Source organism: Psammomys obesus, unplaced genomic scaffold (genome assembly GCF_907164565.1).
Source record: "Psammomys obesus unplaced genomic scaffold, mPsaObe1.curated_primary_1811, whole genome shotgun sequence".
Taxonomy (NCBI): Eukaryota; Metazoa; Chordata; class Mammalia; order Rodentia; family Muridae; genus Psammomys; species Psammomys obesus.
In genome coordinates, this window is record NW_026590062.1 from 23,330,936 (window position 1) to 23,356,144 (window position 25,209).

The window sequence follows — 25,209 nt, forward strand, 5'->3', positions numbered from 1 at the left end:
ACACAGCAATTTCCCATAGAAGCTTTCATGATCAAGGATTTTTTCCTTGTTAATGGTTAACTGGACACCTGAAAATGCCTGGATTCATCACAGGACAGATACTAAGGGTTTCTTCTTGATCATCTGGGTATGAATTTGCTGGAGCAAAGAATGGTCGAAATGGACCTGTGTCAGAAATATTCAAGAATGTATAGATATGGGAGCCATCGCTAAGGTCCCAAAAGGAAACGCTCTTCATTAGTAGGTCGAGAAAAATTCCCACTCTGTGCAACCGAGAGTTCACCGTGAGTAAAGTCAAGGGCTCAGTGCTGGCAGCATAGACCTCTCTATCTCTCACACCCACAGTCCAGAAGCCTTCTTCATCTGACAGTTTAATCGGGTCTTTTCTATTAACGGACTCTTTGCAAATGCCTATATCCCATTCCTTGCTGGTTCCCACCACTACCTCCCAGTAATGGCGTCCTGAAGTAAACCATGTGGAGCCTAGGACGCAGGTGGAGATGCGGAATCTCTTCGAACTTTTTTTTCGGTCCTGCTTCTTAGACCCAAAGTAGACATTCCTCAAGTCATCAGAGATAATGAGTTGTTTGTGGGCTGTGTCTACATCCAAGGTCATGTTCACTGTGTAGAGAAAATCCAGTAGTTCAGCAGACATAAGAACAGAACACCAACAACACAGGCTCTAAGAGCAACAATCAATAAATGGGACCTCATGAAACTGAAAAGATTCTGTAAAGCAAAGGACACCATCATCAAAACAAAACGACTGCCTACAGATTGGGAAAGAATCTTCACCAACCCTTTATCTGACAGAGGACTAATATCCAGTATATATAAAGAACTAAACAAGCTGAAAAGAAACAAATCAAGTAATCCAATTAAAAAATGGGGAACAGAACTAAACAGAGAATTCTCGATAGAGGAATATCAAATGGCAGAGAAACACTTAAAGAAATGTTCAACATCATTAGCCATCAGGGAAATGCAAATCAAAATGACCCTAAGATTTCACCTTACACCCATCAGAATGGCCAAGATCAAAAACTCAAGTGACAACACATGCTGGAGAGGCTGTGGAGAAAGTGGAACCCTCCTCCACTGCTGGTGGAAATGTAAACTTGTACAACCACTCTGGAAATCAATCTGGAGCTTTCTCAGACTACTAGGAATAGCGCTTCCTCAAGATCCAGCTATACCACTTCTAGGCATATATCCAGAAGACACTCAAGTACACAACAAGGACATTTGCTCAACCATGTTTATAGCAGCTTTATTTGTAATAGCCAAAAGCTCGAAACAGCCCAGACGCCCCTCAACTGAAGAATGGTACATCTACACAATGGAATATTACTCAGCAATGAAAAAAAAGGAAAACATGAAATTTGCAGGTAAATGGTGGGCTCTGGAAAGGATCATCCTGAGTGAGCTGTCCCAGAAGCAGAAAGACACACACGGTATATACTCACTCACATAGACATATAATATAGTATAAACCTACTAAAATCTGCACACCTAAAGAAACTAATCAAGAGGGAGGACTCTGGCTAAAATGCTCAATCCCCATCATGAAAAGCAAAGAGGATGGACCACCAGAAGAAGAAAACAGGAAACAAGTTAGGAGCCTCCCACAGAGGGCCTCTGAAAGGTTCTGCCCTGAAGACTATCAAAGTAGATGTTGAGACTTATGGGCAAACTTTGGGCAGAATGCAGGGAATCTTATGAAAGAAGTAGGAAATATAAGACTTGGAGAGGACAGGAGCTCCACAAGGAGAGCAACAGAACCAAAAAATTTGAGCACAGGGGTCTTTCCTGAGACTCATACTCCAACCAAGTATCATGCATGGCGATAACCTAGAACCCCTGCACAGATGTAGCCAATGGCAGTTCAGTGTCCAAGTGGTTCCATAGTAATGGGAACAAGGACTGTTTCTGACATAAACTGATTGGCCTGCTCTTTGATCACCTTTCCCTGAGGGGGAGCAGCCTTACCAGGCCACAGAGGAAGACAATGCAGCCACTCCTGATGAGACCTAACAGACTAGAATCAGAAGGAATAAAAAGAAACCCTCCCTTATCAGTGGACTTGGGGAGGGGTGTGTGTGGAGAAGAGGGAGGAAGGGAGGGATTAGGAGGGGAAGAGGGAGGGAACTAAAGGGGGAATACAAAGTAAATAAAGTGTAATTAAAAATAAAAAGAAACCAGTAAAGACTATCTTTTCTGCTTACTCTTGAGGTTCCTTTTTTTTAATTAAATTTTTATTTTTACATTAATTACATTTTATTTGATTTGTATCCCAGCCCCTTTCCAAGTCCACTAATAGGGGAGGTCCTCCTTCCCTTCCATCTGAACCTAGCTTATCAGGTCTCATCAGGACTGGCTGTAATGTCCTCCTCTGTGGCCTGGCAAAGGCTGCTCTTCCCTCAGGGGTAGAGGTGGTCAAAGAGCCAGCTACTGAGTTCATGTCAGAGACAGTCCCTGTTCCCCTTATTGGGTACCCACTTGGATATTGAGCTGCCATGGGCTACATCTGAGCAGGGGTTCTAGGTTATATCCATGAATGGACCTTGGTCCTTGGTTGGAGTATTAGTCTTAGAAAAGAACCCTGTGCTCAGATATTTTGGTTCTGTGGCTCTCCTTGTGGAGCTCCTTTCCTCTCTAGGTCTTACTATCTCTCCCTTCTTTCATAAGATTCCCTGCACTCTGCCCAAAGTTGGTTATGAGTCTCAGCATCTGCTTTGATACACTGCTGGGTAGAGTCTTTCAGAGGCCCTCAGTGGTAGGCTCCTGTCCTGTTTTCTCCTTTTTCCAATGTCCACCCCATTTGTCTTTCTAAGTGAGGATTGATCATCTTACCCAGGATTCTCCTTCTTGTTTAGCTTCCTTAGGTGTACATATTTTAGTATGTTTATCCTATATTATGTGTCTAGTATCCATTTATAACTGAGTATATATACCATGTGTGTCTTTCTGCTTCTGGGATACTTCACTCAGGATGATCTTTTCTAGATCCCACCATTTGCCTGCAAATTTCTAATAGACCTCTGCAGAACTTTTTACCCAAATTCAAAAGAGTATATTTTCTTCTCAGCACCTCATGGAACTTTTTCTATAAAATAGACCATATAGTTAGTCACAAAGAAGCCTCAGCAGATACAAGAAGATTAAAATAATCCCTTGTATCCTCTCTGACCACCATTGACTAAAGCTGGTCCTCAACAACAACAAATAATAAAAAGTCTACACACACATGGAAACTGAACAACTCACTACTCAATGACAGCTGTGTCAGGGAAGAAATAAAGAAAGAAATTAAAGACTTACTAGAATTCAATGAAAATGAAGGCATAACATACCCACAATGAAAGCAGTGCGAAGAGGAGAATTCATAGCATTAAGTGTCTTCAAGAAGAAATTGGAAACTTCTCATACAAGCAAATTAACAGCTCACCTGAAAGCCCTAGAAAAAAAAGAAGCAGACACACCCAAGAGGAGTAGATGACTGGAAATAATCAAACTCAGGGCTGAAATCAATAAATTAGAAACAAAACAATTCAAAGAATCAATAAAACCAAGAGCTGATTCTTTGAGAAAATCAACAAGATAGACAAACCCTTAGCCAAACTAACTAAAAGGAAGAGAGAAATTATCCAAATCAACAAAATCAGAAATGAAAAGGGTGACATAACAATAGACACTGAAGAAATCCAAACAACCATTAGATCTTACTACAAAAGCCTATATGCCCCAAAATTTGAAAATCAAAATGAAATGGACAATTTTCTTGACAGATTCCATTTACCAAAAATAAATCAAGATCAGGTAAATAGATTGATAGTCATCTATCTATCTATCTATCTATCTATCTATCTATCTATCTATCTATCATCTATCTATCTATCTATCTATCATCATCATCTATCTATCATCTATCTATCTATCTATCTATCTATCTATCTATCTATTTATCTATCTATCTATCATCTATCTACACACACACACACACACACACACACACACACACACACACACACACACTTTTTTTTTGTCTCCCTTCCAAAAAAAGCCCATTACCAAACTCATTCTACAAAGCCACAGTCATCTTGATATCTAAACCATACAAAGACCCAACAAAAAAAGAGAACTTCAGACCTATCAATCTTAGGAACATTGATGCAAAAATACTCAATAAAATACTGGTAAACCAATTCCAAGAACACATAAAAGATATCATCTGAGTGGGGCAAGATGGCAGCGCCGGGAGGACTCTCATTCTGAGGAGCAGCACAGCAGGATTAGCACAGTGACCAGCAAGCAGAACTCGCGGCCATAAAACACAAGTGATTGTGTTTCACAGGTGAGAGGATACCCCACGGTGGGGGATTAAATCAGCTTTAACTCACCCTGCTAAACCGAGGAAGAGATCCTGGTTCCACCAGGCGCTTGGTCGCCAACCCAAAGCTACATGCCAGCGTGATCTGGTCACTGTCCCAGACTGAACTGTGGGCCCACAACATCACAGACTGGATTTTTCAGTCGAGAGATAACTCCACGGAGCAAGAAATGATTGGGACCAATCTTAGGTCACCCAGACATCCCCTGGGAAAGACTCAGGTTCTGCGGGCGCCCCAGGAGCCAGCCCGGAGCCAGAGCTGGGGACCCAGGTGCCTGCACAGAGCCCGACCTGCACACCTGATTCGCTGCCTCAGATAGAACTGTGGGCACCAGGGCACCAGAGACTCAGTTTCACCGTTGGGTGCAAACCCACAGAGAGGGAAACGGCTGGTTTGATCTCAGAGCACTCAGCTGATACCACCACCCCGAAAAGGTTTCAGGAAAATTACCCAGTTTAGGCAGATGTCCAGGCTCCCAATGGCCAGAAAGGCAGAGCAAGGGGCGGGTGCCTGTGCCTGTGGGTTCTACTTGCCGCCATCTCAGACAGAATGGCAGTCTCCAAAGCAAAGACTGGGTGTCTCTGGCAGGAGGAAACCCCCAGTGGGAGGGGATCATCAGGTCTAATGCTCAGGACACCCATCACCAAAAGACTTTCTGGATTCACGCAGACTCTAGACTCTAGCCTTCTACTGCAGGCAGGAGCGCTGTGCTCAGCTGACATTATTGAGTACCCCTAGGGCACTGGGGCACACAGCTGCATCATCCTCAGACTTACAAAAGCCAGAGAGCCATTACAGCAGCCCTCAGATACTGTGCCAAGGATCAACCAGTTATCCCTAGCTAGACTGTCAAAACTGTGGGAATCCTTGGTCCTACAAGAGGGCTGCACCCACAGCATCTGGACCAGAGCAGTGCCTGCAGCCGACATCCCAGACAGGGACACACAGCTTCCAGTCCAGGCTGAGGCACCCAGCCTCCAGCCCAGAGCAGCGCCCCCAGGTGCCAACTCAACCGAGGTGCACATTCTCTAGGTCCAGAGCAGAGCACTCAGCCCAGAGATTGCTGGCACTCCTCTCACTTTCCCGGACAGAACTGTGTGCCCCAGGATAACAGACTGAGTTTCTCTGTTGGGAGAAAACCCCACAGCTAGAGAATCAGCAGGTTCTTCAAGAGGACTGTACCTGGAAAACTGTAACAACAGCAGCAGCTCACTAAATTTATAACGAGAAACCCAGCAGTGGGGCAGCTGTCTTGAGAACTTCTATGGGTAAGAGGAGAGCCCCCCCCCACCTAACAAAGACCACAGCTACTACTCAGGGCTAAACACCTGAGGTGAGCAGTGGCAATTCCTGAGAAACACTGGCCATACAGTGACCATAACCAAAAAGCAGAGGAGGACTCCTTCAGGAAAAATCATCTTCTGGCCAAGGGGATTCTCCCTACCTCAGGACTCCAGGAAGCACAGAAACTAACAGCCAACACCTAACTCAGCCCAATGGGTAGAGGTCAGCGTAAAAACTCAACCAACAAAAGACAGAGCAATATGGCATCACCAGAACCCAGCCATCCAGGAGCGAACAGCCCTGGACAACGCAGCACAATAAAAAATCAAGAAGATGACCTTACATCTATGCTGATGAAGAGGATAATAGAGGAAACAAATAAAATATGTAAAGAATTAGAGGAAGTTAAAAAAAACAGATCATGGCTATCCGTAAAGAAATGGAGGAAGTTAAAGACAAGCAGATTATGGCCATCCGTGAAGAAATACAGGAAGATGCAGCCAAACAGTTTGCGGCCTTCAGAGAAGAAATAATTAAATCACTGAAAGAAGTAAAAGAAACAGAGTTGAAGGAACTAAAAGAAAAAGAGGAAAATACAATCAGACAGGTGAAGGAAGTAAACAAAACAAATCAAGACCTGAAGATAGAACTGGAAAAATTAAAGAAAACACAAATGGAGGAAATAATGGAGAGGAAGAATTTAGGGAAGAAAACAGGAACTACAGAGGTAAGCATAACTAACAGACTACAAGAGATGGAAGAAAGAATCTCAGGTGTAGAAGATACAATGGAAGAAATTGATGTATCTGTCAAAGAAAATGTTAAATCCAAAAGATTCCTGACACAGACCATCCAAGAAATCCAAGACAATATGAAAAGACAAAACCTAAGAATAATAGGTATGGAGGAAAAAGAAGAATGCCTTCTCCAAGGCACAGAAAATATTTTCAACAAAATCATTGAAGAAAATTTCCCCAAGTTAAAGGAGAAGCCAATAAGGATACATGAGGCCTACAGAACACACAACAAATTTGACCAGAAAAGAAAATCCTCCCGCCACATAATAACCAAAACAGTAAGTATACAGAACAAAGAAAAAATACTAAAAGCTGCAAGGGAAAAAGGCCAAGTAACATATAATGGCAAACCCATTAGAATCACACCTGACTTTTCAATAGAGACTATGAAAGCCAGAAGGGCCTGGACAGATATCATGCAGAACCTAAGAGAACACAGATGTCAACCCAGGCTACTATACCCTGCAAAACTCTCAGTCCTCATAGACAGAGAAAACAAGATATTCAATGACAAAAACAAATTTCAACGATACCTACATACAAATCCAGCATTACAGAAGACACTAGAAGGGAAAATACAACCCAAGAAAATTAGCTTCTGTCAAGAAAACACAGGAAATAACTAACCTTACTACAGTAAAAAAAAAAAAAAAAGGCAACCAAGCACACAACCTTATGAACACAGCCAACATCAATATCAAAGGATCTAACAGCCACTGGCCATTAATCTCTCTCAACATCAATGGACTCAACTCTCCAATAAAAAGACACAGATCAACAGAATGGATACATAAACAAAACCCAGAAATCTGTTGCATACAAGAAACACACCTAAGGCACAAAGATAGACATTACCTGAGGGTAAAAGGTTGGAAGATGACTTTCCAAGCAAACGGACCCAAGAAACAAGCAGGAGTAGCCATTCTAATATCTGATAAAATAGACTTTCAACCAAAATTAATAAAAAGAGATAGGAAAGGACACTTCATACTCATCAAGGGAAAATTCCATCAGGAAGACATCACAATCCTGAACATCTATGCCCCAAATACAAGAGCACCCACATTTGTAAAAGAAACATTGATAAAACTTAAACCACATATAGATCCCCACACATTGATAGTGGGAGACTTCAACACCACACTCTCAACAAAGGACAGGTCAACAAAACAGAAATTAAACAATGAAACAATATCTCTGACAGAGGTCATGAATCAAATGGACCTAACAGGCATTTACAGAACCTTACACCCAAACACAAAAGAATTTACCTTCTTCTCAGCACCTCATGGAACCTCTCCAAAATAGACCATATAGTTGGTCACAAAGCAAGCCTCAACAGATGCAAAAAGATTGAAATAATCCCTTGTATCTTGTCTGATCACCATGGAAAAAGTTGGATTTCAACAGCAACAGAAATAGCAAAAAGCCTACACACACATGGAAACTGAACAACTTGCTACTGAATGACAGCTGGGTTAGGGAAGAAATAAAGAAAGAAATTAAAGTCTTCCTAGAACTCAATGAAAATGAAGACACAACATACCCACACTTGTGGGACATAATGAAAGCAGTGCTAAAAGGAAAGTTCATAGCACTAAGTGCCTTCAAGAAGAAATTCGAGACAGCTCATTCATGCAACTTAATGGCCCACTTAAAAACCCTAGAAAAAGAAGAAGCAGACACACCAAAAAGGAGTAGACGGCTGGAAATAATCAAACTCAGGGCTGAAATCAATCAATTAGAAACAAATAAAACAATTCAAAGAATCAATGAAACCAAGAGCTGTTTCTTTGAGAAAATCAACAAGATCGACAAACCCTTAGCCAAGCTAACTAAAAGGCAGAGAGACAGCACCCAAATCAACAAAATCAGAAATGAAAAGGGGGACATAACTACAGACACTGAGGAAATCCAAACAATCATTAGGACTTTCTTCAAAAGTCTATATGCCACAAAATTTGAAAATCTAAATGAAATGGATGATTTTCTTGATCGACTTGACTTACCAAAGCTGAATCAGGACCAGGTAAATCAATTAAATAGTCCTATATCCCCCAAAGAAATAGAAGCTGTCATCAAATTCTCCCATCCAAAAAAAGCCCAGGACCAGATGGCTTCAGCGCAGAATTCTACCAGACCTTCAAAGAAGAGCTAACTCCAATTCTTTTCAAACTATTCCACAAAATAGAAACAGAAGGAACATTACCAAACTCATTCTATGAAGCCACAGTGACCTTGGTACCTAAACCTCACAAAGACTCAACAAAGAAAGAGAATTTCAGGCCAATCTCCCTTATGAACATCGATGCAAAAATACTCAACAAAATACTTGCAAACCGAATACAAGAACACATCAAAGATATTATCCACTATGACCAAGTAGGCTTCATCCCAGGTATGCAGGGGTGGTTCAATATATGGAAATCCATCAATGTGATCCACCATATTAACAAACTGAAAGAAAAAAACCACATGATAATCTCCCTAGATGCTGAAAAAGCATTTGACAAAATCCAACATCCATTCATGTTTAAAGTATTGGAGAGATCAGGGATACAAGGCACATATCTAAAATAGTAAAGGCGATATACAGCAAGCCTATAGCCAACATCAAACTGAACGGAGAGAAACTTAAAGCAATCCCACTGAAATCAGGGACAAGACAAGGCTGCCCACTCTCTCCATATCTCTTCAACATAGTGCTGGAAGTCCTTGCTAGAGCAATAAGACAGTTGAAGGAGATCAAGGGGATACAGATGGGAAAGAAAGAAGTCAAATTATCACTATTTGCAGATGATATGCTAGTATACATGAGTGACCCCAAAAACTCTACCAGGGAACTCCTACAGCTGATAAACACCTTCAGCAAAGTGGCCGGATACAAAATTAACTCTAAAAAATCATTAGCACTCCTGTATACAAAAGACAAAAGGGCTGAGAAAAAAATTAGAAATACAACACCCTTCACAATAGCCACAAATGACATAAAGTACCTTGGTGTAACCCTAACCAAGCAAGTCAAAGACTTGTATGAAAAAAATTTCAAGTCTCTGAAGAAAGAATTAGAAGAAGATATCAGAAGATGGAAAGATCTCCCATGCTCATGGCTTGGCAGGATTAACATAGTAAAAATGGCCATCTTACCAAAAGCAATCTACAGATTTAATGCAATTCCCATCAAATTGCCAACACAATTCTTTACAGACCTGGAAAGAAAAATTCTCAACTTCGTATGGAATAACAAGAAACCGAGAATTGCTAAAACAATCCTCTACAATAAAAGATCTTCTCGAGATATCTCCATCCCTTATCTCAAGCTGTACTATAGAGCAACAGTTATAAAAACTGCATGGTATTGGCATAGAAACAGAATGGTAGATCAATGGAACCGAACAGAAGACACAGAAATAAACCCACACACTTATGGACACCTGATTTTTGACAAAGATGCCAAAACCATACAAGGAATAAAAGATAGCATCTTCAACAAATGGTGCTGGTCCAACTGGATGTCTACATGTAGAAAAATGAAAATAGATACATACTTATCACCCTGCACAAAACTAAAGTCCAAGTGGATCAAAGACCTCAATATAAAACCAGACACATTAAATCGGCTAGGAAAAAAAAGTGGGGAATACCCTAGAACTCATTGGTACAAGAGAAAACTTCCTGAACAGAACACCAACAGCACAGGCTCTAAGAGCAACAATCAATAAATGGGACCTCATGAAACTGAAAAGGTTTTGTAAAGCAAAGGACACCGTCATCAAAACAAAGCGACTGCCTACAGATTCGGAAAGAATCATCACCAACCCTTTATCTGACAGAGGACTCATATCCAGTATATATAAAGAACTAAAGAAGCTGAAAAGCAGCAAACCAAATAATCCACTTAAAAAATGGGGAACAGAGCTAAACAGAGAATTCTCTGTAGAGGAATATGGAATGGCAGAGAAGCACTTAAAGAAATGCTCAACCTCATTAGCCATTAGGGAAATGCAAATCAAAACAACCCTGAGATTTCACCTTACACCCATCAGAATGGCCAAGATGAAAATCTCAAGGGACAACACATGCTGGAGAGGTTGTGGAGAAAGGGGAACCCTTCTCCACTGCTGGTGGGAGTGTAAACTTGTACAATCACTCTGGAAGTCTATCTGGCGCTTTCTCAGACAACTAGGAAGAGCGCTTCCTCAAGATCCAGCCATACCACTCCTAGGCATATACACAAAAGAGGCTCAAGTACACAAAAAGGACATTTGCTCAACCATGTTTGTAGCAGCTTTATTTGTAATAGCCAGAAGCTGGAAACATCCCAGATGCCCCTCAACTGTAGAATGGATGCAGAAACTGTGGTACATCTACACAATGGAATATTACTCAGCAATGAAAAATAAGGAAATCATGAAATTTGCAGGTAAATGGTGGGACCTGGAAAGGATCATCCTGAGTGAGTTGTCCCAGAAGCAAAAAGACACGCATGGTATATACTCACTCATATAAACATACAACATAGAATAAACCCACTAAAATCTGTACATCTAAGCAAAAGAGAGTACCCTAACTAAAAATGCTCAATCCCCATCCTGAAAGGCAAAGGGGATGAACATCAGAAGAAAAAGAAAATAGGAAACAACCTAGGTATATGCTACAGAGGGCTTCTGAAAGCCAGAAGAAGAAAACATGAAACAACCTCAGAACCTGCCACAGAGGGCCTCTGAAAGCCTCTGCCATGCAGACTGTGAAAGAAGATGCTGAGCCTGATGGCCAACTGACGGGCAGAGTGAATCGAATTTTATGTAAGAAGTGGGAAATAGTGAGAGCTGGAGAGGACAGGAACTCCACAAGGAGAGCAACAGAACAAGATAAATTGAACACGGGGAACTTCCCAGAGACTCATACTCCAACCAAGGACTATTCATGGAGATAACCTAGAACCCTGACAATGCAGCCACTTCTGATGAGAACTGATAGACTAAGATCAGAAAGGAGAGGAGGACCTCCCCAATCAGTGGACATGGGGAGGGGCATGCATGCAGAAAGGTGGGGGGAAGGTGGGACCGGGAGGGGAGGAGAGAGGGGCTTATGGTGTGATACAAAATGAATAAAGTGTAATTAATAAAAGTTAAATAAAAAATGCAAAAAAGAGATATCATCCACCATGACCAAGTAGGCTTCATCCAGGCATACAATACAGAAATCCATCAATGTAATCTAACATATAAACAAACTGAAGGAGAAAAACCACATGATCATTTCCTTAGATGCTGAAAAAGCATTTGACAAAATCCAACACTTCTGGGAGACAAAGCTATCTATGGAAGCCAAAGTCAAAGCTATCTAGTGGAGACAGAGGTAGTTACTGAAGCCAAAGCCAAGCAGAGAACAAAGGTCATTTAGTGGAGACCTAAAGCTATTTAGTGAAAGAGTTATCTAAGACCCTAAATCATGGGTGATAGATTGTGAGGACATCCATTTGTTAGAGCATCCATAAGATATCTTAAGAGAACATCCTTATGGTATCTTGCAGGTACAATATTTATCCCATGAAAGCACTCTTCCTATCTCCTGCAGCAGTAAATTAACCTTCCCCCTTTCCTGCCTTCTCCCTATATAGGTTGGGTAAAAATTTCTAATAAAGGAGGCTTTGATCAGACAAACAGACTTGGCTTTCATTTCTTGCGCTTCTCGTCTCTTTCCCCCATTCCTTCCAATCTCCCCCTTAGGAACCTTGTTGAAGCCCTGCGGGTCGGGACACAACACCCATTCATGTTTAAAGTCTTGGAGGGATCAAGGATACAAGGCACATACCTAAACATGGCAAAGACAATATACAGCAAGCCTATAGCTAACATCAAACTAACCAGAGAGAAACTTAAAGCAATCCCACTGAAATCAGAGACAAGGCTGGGCTGCTCACTCGCTCCATATCTCTTCAACACAGTACTGGAAGTCCTAGCCAGAGCAATGAGACAACGAAAGGAGATCAAGGGGATAGAAATCGGAAAGAAAGTATTCAAAGTATCACTATTTGCAGATGATATGATAGTATACATGAATGACCCCAAAAATTCTACCAGAAAACTCCTTCAGCTGATAAACACCTTCAGCAAAGTGGCTGGATACAAAATTAACTCAAAGAAAAAAATCAGAACCCCTCCTGTATACCAAAGACAAAAGGGCTGAGAAGGAAATTAGGGAAACAACACCCTTTGTAATAGCCACTAATAACATAAAGTACCTTGGTGTGATTCTAACCAAGCAAGTGAAAGACCTGTTTGAAAAAAACTTCACAAAGTTTTCACAAAAAACTTCACAATTTCTTTGTCTCTGAAATTGTAGATATCAGAAGATGGAAAGATCTCCCATGCTCATGGATCGGTAGGATTAACATAGTGAAAATGGTCATCTTGCCAAAAGCAATCTACATATTCAGTGCAATTCCTATCAAAATACCAACATAATTCTTTACGGACCTTGAAAGAACAATTCTCCACTTCATATGGAAAAACAAAACAAAACAAAAACAAAACAAAAAGAATTTCTGAAACAGTCCTGTACAACAACAGATCATCTGGAGGTATCTCCATCCTTGATCTCAAGCTGTACTACAGAGCAATAGTAATAAAAACTGCATGGTATTGGCATAGTAATAGAATGGTGGATCATTGGAACAGAGTAGAAGACCCAGAAATAAATCCACACACCTACAGATTTGATTTTTGACAAAAAAGCCAAAACCATACAATGAAAAAAAAAATAGACAGCATCTTAAAGAAATGGTGCTGGTCTAACTGGATGTCTACATGCAGAAAAATGGAAACATCTCTATTTACCACCCTGCACAAAACTAAAGTCTAGTCTAAGTGGATCAAAGACCTCAACATAAAAACAGATACAGTAAATCAGTTAGACGAGAAAGTGGGGAAGAGCCTAGAACTCATTGGCACAGGAGACAACTTCCTGAACAACTTCCTGCTCTAAGATCAACAATAAATAAATGGGACCTCATGAAACTGAAAAGCTTCTGTAAAGCAAAGGACACTGTCATCAGAACAAAACAACAGCCTACAGACTGGGAAAGGATCTTCACCAACTCTATATCGGACAGAGGGTAACATCCAGAATATATAAAGAACTCAAGAAGTTAAAAAGCAACAAATCAAGTAATCCAATTAAAAAATGGGGTACAGAGTTAAATAGAGAATTCTCTGTAGAGGAATAAAGAATGGCAGAGAGATATTCAATGTCCGTAGCTATCAGGGAGATGCAAATCAAAACGACCCCGAGATTTTATCTTACACCCATCAGAATGGCTAAAATAAAAAACTCAAGTGACAACACATGCTGGAGAGGATGTGGAGAACGGGAAACCTCCTCCATTGCTGGTGGGAATGTAAACTGGTACAACTACTTTGGAAATCAGCTTGGTGCTTTCTCAGACAATTAGGAATAGTGCTTCTTTAAGATCCAGAAATACCACTCCTAGGCATATATCCAAATATGCTCAAGTACACAACAAGGACATTTGTTCAGTCATGTTTGTAGCAGCTTTATTCGTAATAGCCAGAACCTGGAAAGAACCTAGATGTCCCTCAGTTGAGGAATGGATACAGAAATTGTGGTACATTTACACACTGGAATACTACTCAGCAATTAAAAACTAGGCACTCTTGAGATTCTTATACCTCACTTTTATTTAATTCTACTCCCTTTAAAAATCACATTTTGTGGAAAATTTTAAGACCTTCCTAGTTAGGTAATGTTTTACATGTAGAACGAAAGTAGTTGCCACAAAATGTTTCTCTAAACCATAGTAGGATATTTCTATGCTTTTGAGTATTTGACTTATATAATATTTAGTAATATGTAATGTGAAGGTAGATGAGACAATACTTATTACCTTACAATATTTAATACTCAATTATAATGCTTAATACTTTTCTTTGAAGTCATGTGTTTAATCCTGTTGAGTAGGTAATTGGATTCTTTTAAAAAATTGTTTTACATCAATGATCTTTGGTTGGAGTATTAGTCTCAGAAAACACTTGTGCCCAGATTTTTTGGTTTTGTTGCTCTCCTTGTGGAGCTCCTGTCCTCTCCAGGTCTTACTATTTCCCACTTCTTTCATAAGATTCCCTGCACTCTGCCCAAAGGTTGGCCATAAGTCTCAGCATCTGTTTTGATACCCTGCAGGGTAGAGCCTTTCAGAGGCCCTCTGTGGCAGGCTCTTGTCCTATTCCCTGTTTTCTCCTTCTGATATCCATCCTCTTTGCCTTTCTGAATGGGGATTGAACATTTTAGCCAGAGTCCTCTGTCTTCATTAGTTTCTTTAGGTGTACAGATTTTAGTAGGTTTATCCTACATTATATGTCTAATACCCACTTATGGGTGAGCATATACCCTATGTGTCTTTCTCCTTCTAGGACACCTCACTCAGGATGATATTTTCCAGTTCCCACTATTTGCCCACAAATTTCATGATTTCCTTGCACCCCTGCATAGACGTAGCCCATGACAGCTCAGTGTCCAAGTGGGTTCCCTAGTAATGGGAACAGGGACTCTCTCTGACACGAACTGATTGGCCTGCTCTTTGATCACCTTCCCCTGAGAGGGGAACAGCCTTACCAGGCCACAGAGCAAGACAATGCAGCCAGTCCTGATGAGACCTGATAGACTAGGATCAGAAGGAAGGAGAGAAAGACCTCCCCTATCAGTGGGCTTGGGGAGGAGCCTGGGTGGAGAAGGGGGAGGGAGAGTGGTACTAGGAGGGGAGGGAGGGGTTTATGGGGGATACAAATTAAATAAAGTGTAATTAATAAAAATTAAAATTATAAGAAAAGAAACTAATAAAAAATTGTTTTACAGCCTGGTGTAGTGGCACATGCCTTTGATCCCAGCACTCAGGAGGCAGATGCAGACAGATCTCGGAGTTACAGGCCAACGTGGTCTATACAGTGGGTTCCAGGACAGCCAGTACTACACAGAGAAACCCTGTCTTAGGAAAAAAAGCAAAAAAAAATTGTTTTGTATTATTTTTGTATGTGTGTGCACACACAATTATGTGTGTAGGGGTCAGAGGACAACTTGAAGGACTTGGTTCTCTCCACCATGTGGGTCCTAGGTAAATTAAACTCAGGTTGTCACTCTTTGTACAAGACCTTCTCTCTGCTGAGCTGCCTCACCTGCTCTGGTAATTGCATTCTAGACATGGATTTTGTTTTACTTTCTTAGAGTTATAGAAAAAAAGATGCCTGGGGAGATAGGTCAGCTGATAAAGTATTGGCCTTGAGAACTTGAATCCAAGACCCAGAACTCATATAAAAATATCAGGTGTGGTGGTTGGGTGCACACTTCTAATCCAAGTACTAGCTAGGTTATACAGGTAGAACTTTGAGCTTGCTAGCCTGTTAGCTTAGCCTAGCCCACCAAAACCCTACCAACCAACCACCCAAACAACAAACAAAAATATGAACAAACAAAAACAAAAAAGAAAAAGAAAGGTTCATGGCAGCTGAGGAATAACTCTCAAGGCTGTCCTCTGGCCTCCACACGAACATTAATACAAGCACACAGTTACTGCTTTGAGTCCCGAGTAGGGGCAGATGAAATTTGGAAAAGTCAAGATACAGGAAGGAATTTCCAAGGTCATGAATGTGCATGGTGGATGCTGACTTGGAGCTTACTATATAGACCTGGCTAGCCTTGAACATACAGGTCTGCCTCCCAAATGCTGGGATTAAAGACATGCACTTGGTGTATTTGTTGGTTTCCTGACAACAGTTCAGACCATAAACTGCATGGCGCCAGCCACGGTTTAAATAATGAGTGTGTCCCCTCAGGCATGGTTTCAGAAGGTCAGATACCCCTGGAAAGGAATGACTCAGTGGCTTTCCAAGAAACCCTTAAATTCCAGAACTTACTAGAACTGCTTATCCCAATGAAGTGAGATTGGAGCCAATATAAACCTCAGACTTTGACTGAAACCCTGTTGTTTCACTTGGCTCTTGTCCCAGTTTGCATTAACCGACAACTTGACATGGCCTAGAATTACCTGAAAAATGAGTCTCAATTGAGGGATTCTCCAGATCAGGTTAGCTAGTAGGCTTGTCTGTGGGGATAGGGGTCTCTTAATTGTTAATTGGTAAAGAAGGGCTTCCAGCATCTGTGGGCGGGTGGTCCTTGGCTATACAAGGGAGAGGGCGAAGCATGAGAAAGATCACCCCAGCCAGCAAGCAGTGTTCCTCCATGACTCCTGCTTAAACTCCTTTAGTTCCTGCCTTGACTTCCCTCAATGATAGACTCTGACCTGGAAGTATAAGCCAAATAAACCTTTTCCTTCCCTAAGTTGCTTTTTCTCAGTGTTTTATCATAGTAACAGATTGTTTCTACGAGAGGTTTTTAATTACGTGGCTCAGTGGGGAAAATCTATACTGTTTACTCATTGGAGAAGGAGTTATTGAAGACAACATTCTGGGATGCATTTCAGCACCTTAAATGTAAGTTTGCAATGAACTAGAACAGTTGGGGCTGGGTATGGTGGCACATGTCTTCAATTCTAGCACTCAGAGGCAAAAGCAGGTGGATCTATATGAGTTCCAGGGCAGTTAGGTCTACAGTGTAAGACCTGTCTCAACAACAAACCAAAACAAAGCAAATAACTGGAAGTAAGTTCTTTTTTCCCCCAACAGCTGATATTTTAGATGGGGTTCTGCACAAAAGCACACCCACTGCATTCGTACTTCTTCAGCCACTAGGAACAAAGAGAATAAGAAAGGACTGTGTACATTCCAATGAGCCTAGGGTTCAGGGATCCAGTAAGTCTAGACTGACTTCTTGACCTCAGCTCATTATACATACCACTGGGCTATGATAATCCATTTTCACTGAACGTCTTTCTCTAAGACTTCATAACAACAATGCAGAACAAATGTGATATAGGAGATGATGAGATGGCTCAGTTGGGAAAGCTCTTGCCCTAAAAGCTGGGTGACCCGGGTTCCATTCTCAGAACATACATACACACATAAAGATGGAAGAAGTGTATGTTTGGATGCCAAACAAAGTCATTCTCTTGAGTCCTCTGATCTCTACACGAGAGAGAGAGAGAGAAAGAGAGAGAGAGAGAGAGCTTATGCGTGTGTGGATATGCACACGTGTGCATATACACACTCAAATACACGAGTGAATAAAATATTTCAGCACGATGTAGAACTGAGTACAGTAATAACGCAGAGCTAACACCTGTGGAACCTGTGGTGTGGAACCAGACATTGTTTTCTGTGGTAGAAAGCACATGCTGTGGTCATTAGGTCCTGAGTCTGTATGGAACCAGACGGGTCTACTTGACCAATCATTAGAGGACTTTCACCACTCTACGTGGGGGCCCCGAGTAGTTGAAATTTAATCCATCTCAATGGTTGCATCTGCTGTCTACATTGTAATCATCTGGGGACTTTTGAGCACTTCAGCGCCGAGTCTCTGTCAGGCAGGGGTCATATTCACAGGTGCAGGCTTTTGCTAATCGACATGTGAACTGTGAGTCAGCACCATCAGCACCACCTGGGCTGACCAGCTAAGGAAAACCTAGTGGCCCAGAATGAAAATCTGCCTCAAACCGGATTGTCAGGTAATTGATACATTATCAAATTTAAAAAAGCTACCTCCTGGGCTAGTGTTTTCAAAATAAATTCAGTGTGGACACATGTTTTAGATTTTCTCATAAGTACATCAAAAGAAATGTGAGGGCTGGCAACATGGCTTAGCGAGTAAAAGCTTGCTCTGCCGGCTCAGGATCTGAGTGCGAGCCTAAGGCCCTCATGGTGGAGGGAGAGAACTGACTCTTCAAGTCGTCCTCTCACCTCCAAAGCACACGCTACAGCGTGTGTGCACCCCCACACAAAATAAATGCAACTAAGAGAATCAACAAGCAGTGCGAACAATTAGTCCTGTGACAGTATATTTTCTTATGATTATGCACATTATTATTATCATACAGGCTACAGTTTAACTGTTCAATAGCTGCCAGCAGCCTCCATGCTGGACAGTGAAGTACTAGGGCATGACCTAAACATTGTCTGTCCTTAAACGTTTTCAGGAGGAGGGCTGGAGAGATGGCTCAGTGGTAATGAGCACTTGCTGCTCTTACAGAGGACTCATTTAGTTTTGAGCACTCACATGGCAGGTCACGACCACCTGTAACTCCAGCTTCAGAGGATCCAATCCCCTCTTCTGGCCCCCATGCACATCCGGGTATGCATGCAGGCAAGCACTTACACACATAGAACAAACCTAAGAAAATCTCTAGAAGGGTGGTGTATGATGGAGCCTGATATTTAGTCTCAGCACTTGGGAGGCAGAGGCAGACCATTTTTCCAGATAGTCCTAATTTATACTCAGAGAAAAGAGAGCTCATGTGTTTCAGAAAGAAAGAAATTTTAGGTTCTTGACTTTAGCTAATGTTCAAATTTTAACGGAGAGACCCTGAAAAGTGATTTCTCTAGGGCACCTTATGGGTTTAGAGATGTTTGTAGACTCCTTACCTTGAAATAGCTTCATCCTTGGGTTCATTTTTAGAATCTGATTCATCACCGGCTCTAATGTTTTGATCTTGGTAACCATGGACTCTAACAGTTCACAAGGCACGATGTCTTCCTTCAGAGTGACAACATCACAGTTGGGGCACAGTATTCCATCCCCCTCAGGACTTTTCTCTAGTGAGGCAGTGCATCGGAGGCAGCAGATGTATCCACAGTTCAAGTACACAGGGCTTTCCAGATAACGGTAGCAGGAATCACAGGTACTGTTTTCTTTAAAGAAATGAGCCATCGCCAATGGTCAGCACCTTAGGGGAAAAACATACACGATTCTGAGATTTTCCTGAGTGGAACGACTGTTAGATCCTGGGAGATTGTCATCTTTGCATGCACAGGGATGCATCATAGTCATTAGTAAGAGGTTATAAAAACAAACACAAAAGCAGACTTAACTGACTTATAACCTTGAACTTTGATAATTAAAATGCTAGCTGGACAAGGACCACGCATGGAGATAACCTAAGACCCCTGCACAGATGTAGCCCATGGCAGTTCAGTATCCAAGTGGGTTCCATTGTAATAGGAACAGGGACTGTCTCTGACATGAACTGATTGGGTGATCTTTAATTACCTCCCCTTGAGGGGGAAGCAGCCTTACCAGGCCACAGAAGAAGACAATGCAGCCACTCCTGATGAGACCTAATAGACTAGGATCAGAAGGAAGGAAAAGAAGACCTCCCCCATCAGTGGACTTGGGGAGGGGCATGCATGCAGAGGATGGAGGAAGGAAGGGGTTGGAATGGGAGGAGGAAGAAAATCACAGAGGGACACAAAGTGAATAAAATGTAATTAATAAAGAATTAAACAAATTGCTAGCTGGAAAGAGACTAGATTCCTCACTAAGCTTTCAGTCCAGGGTGTGAAAGGGTCTTTATCTGGATTGTCCAGTGTGGGAGTCACCAGCCTACACATAGCCGTGGAGTACCTGAAAAGGGGTGTATCGTCCTTATTTTATAATTTAATATTTGTGTGTATATGAGTGGGGAGGTATTAGCAGTGCCATGGTGCATGTGTGAAGGTCAAATGACAACTTGTAGAGTCAGCTTTCTCCCTTTGCAATGTCGGGCCTGGGGAATGAACTCAGGTCGTGAGGCTTGGTGGTAAGCTCCTGAACCCACTGAACCATCTCCCGGGCCCAGCGGGGCTTCTCTGAATGGCAACGTGCTCTGAGTATAAAATACACATACAATTTGAAAAAGATGAGAAAAAGAACACAAACTACTTCATTAACATTGTTTAACTAATTGCATGTTGTATTATACATATTTAGATTTTTAAAATTATTTTTAGTTTTGTATAGTTATATTTGTCTAAATGTGGGTCTGTGCATATGAGTGTTGGTGCCCAGGGAGGCCAGAAGAGTCAGATCCCCTGAGGCTGGAGTGGGTGCTGGGAATGAAATATGGTTTCTCTGTACAAGCAGCCATCCTTCCAGCTCCTGAATTTTTGATATTGAAATAAATCGATAAATTATTTCATTTTACTTTCCCAAATTTTGTCATTACATATGTGGGTCATGTTCTATTTCTATTGCTGACCTTGACCCAGGAACTTTCTAACTCCCTTGTCCCACTTAAATATTGAATGAGCCAATAGGAATGATAGATCTCCCACCTCATATAGGTCAGTCGAGTATGGGTTGGACTCAAGAGAATGAAGACCATCACTTCGTTAGGTTGGGTGTTGATAATCTCTGTTCCACTGTGTGCTGCTTGAGTAGGGGCCCTTTTGTCCCTATGTGCACACACTACCTGGTATGAGCTAGCCTCAGACAACACTTGCAGGGTAAAAAGTCTTTCTCTGCCCCTGACTGAGAGCTGATAAGTGAGGAAGAAATTGCCTAATTGTCCTCACCTCTCCTCGGCTCGTCTTTCTTCTAGCCCACAGCTGAATTCTAGAATGGCTCCCACCTCCACAGGCTATTTGTTGGTGATGCCACTTCCTGTCTCACTCTCCACGTGTCTCTTCTTAATCCAATCAGATTTAGGTTTAAAACTTGGCTTAAGTGACATTTTTTTATGTAATTAAATAAATTTTTTTTCCTTAAAAATGTTCTCTCAGTTTTAGATGACTGTCAGGTAATTGGAATTTGAGGATGAGAATAAATGCCTGCTGTATGAAGGGAACTAGAAAGAGAGGCAGAAGAGGCTTAGATTACATTCAGTTGTTTATTTAATCATCTCCACAACAATCGCTTGCTGGTGTGTGCTGAGCACCTAAATACAATCACAGCTAATTTAAATGATTTTACTTTCTTTTCATTTACTTATTTAATGTGAGTGCATGTGTGCCACTGTATGGATATGAAGGTTGGAGGACAACTTTTGGTACGTGGTCCTCTCTTTCTGCCACGTAAGTCCTGAGATGAAACTCAGGTTGTCATGTTTGATGGCAGTCTTGGCTGTACAGCCCAGGCTGGCTCCCAACTCAACATCTTTCTGCATCAGCCTCCACAGTATTGGGATTTCAGGTATTTGCCACCAATGCCTGCCTGAAGCACAGTTTGTAAAAATCTTGTTCATGAGAGAAAGCAACAAGGATTAGTGGATTGGGACTTTTTTAAGCCCCAGGATTCAATCTCTAGGTGAGGCAAAGCTGATCTCAAATGTGTATTTTACTCCATAATTCCTGTGTTGTTAAACCACAGTCAAAGCCAAAAGAAAGGGTTCTACCAGGAACAGGTGTGGTGGTGTATGTCCAAAATCCCAGCACTTGGGAGGTGAAGGCTAGAGGATCAGGAGTTCAAGGTTATCCTTGGCTTTGCAAGGAGTTTGAGGTCATTCTGGGCTACATGAGACCCTCCTTCAGAAAACAAAACCAACAACTTAGCAACCAGTCAGCTAGCCAAATAAACCAACAAACTAACAAACCAACAAACCAACAAACCAAAATGACAAAGGTTAGTGAGTTTTTTGATAGCTAGATATGGAGGCATAGATAGGACAGAGTAAGGTGTCTGAAGAGAGCATGAGCGCCCTTCTAAAGCTTGTTCTATACATCTGTTATCTAAATCCCCTTTTGCATCATTTATAATAACCAAAAGACGTGATCATCTCCCAAAGTTTTATGAGTCATAAAGTTTTTTTTTTTCATCCTTATGAGGAGATTTTGGGATCTTTGAATTTTAGCATAGCCGAGCTCAACTCCAGGTGTGGATGGGCATCTGCAGTGGGGGCAGGAGAGCGTGTTCAAGGTCATTTCGAGTCTTGGAGGCTGACTCCTTAACCCAAGGCAGCTGTGTCCCATAGTAAATGGGAACAAAATCGTTTTTGTCCAGGTGATTTCTTTCCCCTCAACTCTTAGTGTGGAGGGGTAAGGCTGTGTTGATCCCGCCTCTGCACACTGTTACAGGTGTAGCCTGGAGCTACTGAGCTGAACCTTGTTTTTGGGAACTCCAAGCATAGCTGGCAAATGGGCCTGATGTGTGAGTGGGAAGACCCAGAGATCAGGGAGAAGGCACAGACAACCCTTCTCATGGGGCTCCCCTTCTGCAGAGGTTTCTTGGAGTTAAAGACAGAACAATTTATACCCCTTTCAGATACATGGGTTTCTTAAGATAGGCTGAGCAGATGGACAGCTGGGATGAGCCCATTCAATGTCAGGCTGACTTATTTGCACAAGATAAATGAAGTCCTAAGAGTTGAATGAAAGCTGACAGCTTCAACCTACACAGAGTAATTGCATCCTAGCTGTCCCCAGAACTAGGTAATAAGAACAAAACACGTACGTGGGTGGGACCACCATTCACTATTGCACCCTGCTTGCTATTAGGCTTTGATGGGAGGAAGGTACAGGGGCCGCCCATGGAGATTTTTCATCTCTGGGAGCAGACTCAGCCTGGGCCTGGGATGTGATTCCTAATACAAGATCATCTCTGGAGGTTTGAAATCAGCAAAAGGTGCAACTTGTTGGACCTCCTAGATACTCTTTTTTTTTTTTTTTTTTTGAGAAAGGGGGCTTCCATATGTTGTTTGGGCTGATCTTGAATTTCTGAGCTCAGGTTGTCCTTTGCCTCAGCTTGCTGAGGGAGCCAACCATGCACTATTGTAGGGTACAGTATAGGCTGCTTAGTATTCGTATTAGCTTTGATGGCAGGAAATTGCAGAGGAGATATTTCTGCCCATGGAGATATTTCTTCCGTGGTAGCAGACTTGCCTGGGTCTAGTTTAGGATTTCTTAAATTGCTGAGCTCTGCTGTGGGCTAGTGTTTTCCTCAGGGTCAATATGAAGGAGAGTGGAGGTCCTGATGAATCTGAACCCTTTGTCCACTTTAGCTAGAACCTCTGAGTTGCTTCTCCTCCCTCCCATTACTTTGAGACAGGGTCTCATATATTTAGACTTGACTCAAACTGATACACAGCTGAGATTGACTTTGAATCTCTCTCCTGCCTGTACCTTCAGAGTGCTGGAATTACTGGTATGAAGTTAGAAAAAGTTATCTTGAGATTATTTTTGTTTTTAGTTTGTGTGTATGGGTGTTTTGCCTGCATGAATGTCTATGCACCATGTGAACACAGTGCCTGAGGAAGCCCGAGAGGGCTTCAGATCTCCTGGGAATGGAGTTAGAGACTGTGTGAACTTCCCTGTGGGTGCTGGGAATGGAAAGTAGGTCTGAAAATTCAGTCAGTGCTCTTTTTTTTTTTTCCCAAGACAGCTTTGGCTGCTCAGGAGCTCACTCTGTAGACCAGGCTGGCGTCAGATATCTGCCTCTCTGCCTCTTGAGTGCTGGGATCAGAGGTACATGCCACCGTCACTCAGTGCTCTTAACTGATGAGCATTTCTCCAGTCTCCACATGGAGGGTTTTTTGTTTGTTTGTTTGATATAAAGTCTCTCTGTTTTGTCTTGGCTGTCCTGGAACTTGACTTGTAGTCCAAGCTGGCCTCAAACTCATAGAGATCTGTCTAGCTCTGCATCTCCAGTGCTGGGATTAAAGGCTTGTGTCACCAGCCCCTGGCTCCCACATGTAGCTTTATGTGGTGTTGGGGCTAGAACTGGGGGATTATACTAGGAAAGCACTCTATCAACCGGGCTACATCCTCAGCCTGTGGACATGAATCTTTCTTCACTTAATTTATCAAACATGTTCCTTTTACATTTTTTGTGTCCTTTGCCTTGCAGTAGGAATGGTCTGTAACCAGAGCTACAGGCTCATTGCATGTTAAAGCTGAAAGGCTCTCAGTAAAACACAGGTAAAAATCATAGGACTCCTCCCCCTAAACCTATCACTCGCCGCTTCCTACCAGTTGCCATGGCCAAGCTCTTCAGGGAGCACAAGCATATCCCAGTTGTTCCTCCTCCTCCTTCTGGTCTTTCATTTGCACATTTTAATTTAGGGTTGGAGGAAATAGCTCAGTCAGTAAAGGTGCATGCCACAAAGACATGCCTTCAGCCTCTCAACCACACCCGAGAAAGCTGTGTGTGCTGGCGTATGGTTGTCATCTCAGTGCTGGTAAGGTAGAGAAAGTCAGATCTCCGGGGCTTCCCACCTTCTTGGCATTTGGGAGACAGAGGCAAGCAATTTCTTGTGAGTTCAAGGCAGCCTAGTCTACACAATGAGTCCAGGCCAGCCAGGGCTACATAGTGAGACACTTACCTATTTTCTTTTGTTATTTTTAAAAAATGATGTAGGAAGTTATTTGAGGGAATGGAGGAACCAGTAAAAAGGGACAGTGAGACAAGAGAGAGTGAGGGGTTAAATATGATCATACTACAGTGAATCCACATGGGAAAATATGACCAAACACAGACCCTAAGGGACCTTGTTGAGGCAAACTCCTTTTAGACATCATTTGTGAATTATCAGAAAGGTATACCTTAAAATTGCTTATCTAGGGAAGTGAGAGACAGCTAGGTGGATCAGTGGTTAAGAGCACTGGTCACTTCTGCAGAGAACATGGTTTTGATTTCAGCATCCACATGGCTGTTTATAACCACTGTAACTCCAGTTCCAAGGGATCTGATGCCCTCTTCTGATCTCTGTGCTTAATAGATACATACATGATATGCAGACACATACACAGGCAAAATATACAATAATATAAAGTGGGAAGTGAGAAGAAAAGCCCTTATTTGCCTGCCTGCCTATCTATCTATCTATCTATCTATCTATCTATCTATCTATCTATCTATCTATC

At 41.9% G+C, this 25,209-nt stretch overlaps 1 protein-coding gene across 1 annotated transcript; it reads right to left on the reverse strand.

The window, feature by feature from the left end:
- Positions 1–49: 49 nt before the first annotated feature.
- Positions 50–19,306, reverse strand: LOC129675906 (ret finger protein-like 4A). Its single transcript, XM_055606046.1, has 2 exons — positions 19,021–19,306; positions 50–621 (listed from the first exon to the last, which is right to left on the reverse strand). Exons 1-2 carry the CDS (start codon positions 19,304–19,306, stop codon positions 50–52), a joined length of 858 nt encoding a protein of 285 aa, XP_055462021.1.
- Between the last annotated feature and the right edge of the window lie 5,903 nt (positions 19,307–25,209).